The sequence below is a fragment of the Trichinella spiralis genome (assembly GCF_000181795.1).
Source record: "Trichinella spiralis strain ISS 195 chromosome Unknown Scfld5887, whole genome shotgun sequence".
In the NCBI taxonomy this organism is placed as follows: Eukaryota; Metazoa; Nematoda; class Enoplea; order Trichinellida; family Trichinellidae; genus Trichinella; species Trichinella spiralis.
Window position 1 is genome coordinate 3,344 of NW_003532826.1, and position 1,390 is coordinate 4,733.

Here is a 1,390-nt window from a genome sequence, read left to right on the forward strand (position 1 = left end):
AAATTGCTGATAATTTAACAGATAAAATAATAATATATATTTAAAGTATATACATGCAAACAGTATTTAATGCGCACTGCTTCCATTAGTGTTAATTTATTTAGATGAAGTATGCATATGAAACTTTTCAAGTTTTGCGTGAACTTATACTTACTTTACTCTGAAGTCGACTAAACCGAGTCTTAAAAATGGACATTTAGTTAATAAAAAAAGAAATAAAGTTCATAGAGTGCAAACAAAAGCTAATAAGAGCATGCTGCGTCACTGATTTAACAGGTAATAAAATTAATTGGAACCAGATGTTATCGAAATTAATTGCTTTAAAAGCTATCTGCGTAATTTAAACAATTATAACTTAAAAATTATTGCGTAAATTAGCTTAAAAGTGAAAGCAAACTAAAAATGAGATGCACATAATAAAAAAGCATCTTTGGCATTTTACTCACATCATACTTTGTTCGTAGTATTTTAAGGATGCTGCAAACTTTTTATCAAAAGATATTCCAAATGTAGCCTTTTCAACACAGCATCTATAGCCATTTACATAAAAATGAATTTACTGTTCCTCTGCATTAACTATTTTAAAAAATGCTTATTAACGAAAAGTTAACCAATAATAATTCATTTTAGTCATCATTCATCAAATTTATACTTTTTTAAAAAAATATATGCAATGAATAAATGTAGCATTTATTTGTTTGTTTACTTACGCATAGTGTGCGTTTAGTTAGCTTATGGAGCTAGTTCACCAGCACTGTCTGATCGCACGAGATTTCCTACTTTATTCCGAACTCATCCTTCTGCCACAATTCACAATCCAACACGTGTACAACTATTCAAAAAGTTCAATTGGCAAAAAATTGCAATTTTACAATCAGTCGAAGAAGTGTTCAGATCGGTGCTGACATACCGAAATTGAGGGAAATTTAGCTTCTTTTTATTATTTTGTTTTTTTAAGACAGCAGCAGATCTTGAAGAAAGTTGTGAAATAAACAACATTAAAGTACTTTCTGTACAAAGCTTTTTCGGGGATCCTGCTGCAGCTGTAAGAAGTCTTAAAGTAAAGGCATTCTTTAAATAATTTCTTGTTATGCTTTTCTGCTTATTCTGATGGATGTTTTCAGCGTCAGGATGCTCGAATTTTTGTTGGTCTATTTTATGAAAAAGAAGCCCGTAAGGTTTTCTGTGAAGTGTATAAGCAAAAATTGTACGGTAGAAAATACGTCTGGTTTTTAATTGGTTGGTATCCAGACGATTGGTACATACCTCTAAGTGGTGAAATGCTCAACTGTACTGCTGATGCAAATGAAACTGGCTACTCAGTATCATTTTACCACAGAAGCTTTAATGCACAGTCAAGATAATAAACCTGGGGTATCAGCATGGTTGG

At 31.4% G+C, this 1,390-nt stretch overlaps 1 protein-coding gene across 1 annotated transcript; it reads left to right on the forward strand.

Annotated features, from left to right (window-relative positions):
* The first annotated feature begins 734 nt into the window (after positions 1 to 734).
* Tsp_13251 (gamma-aminobutyric acid type B receptor subunit 1) lies at positions 735 to 1,364 on the forward strand. The gene is made up of 3 exons (XM_003366500.1): positions 735 to 824; positions 959 to 1,060; positions 1,125 to 1,364. The coding sequence occupies exons 1-3, from the start codon at positions 735 to 737 to the stop codon at positions 1,362 to 1,364; spliced, it is 432 nt and encodes a 143-aa protein (XP_003366548.1).
* The last annotated feature ends 26 nt before the right edge of the window (positions 1,365 to 1,390 follow it).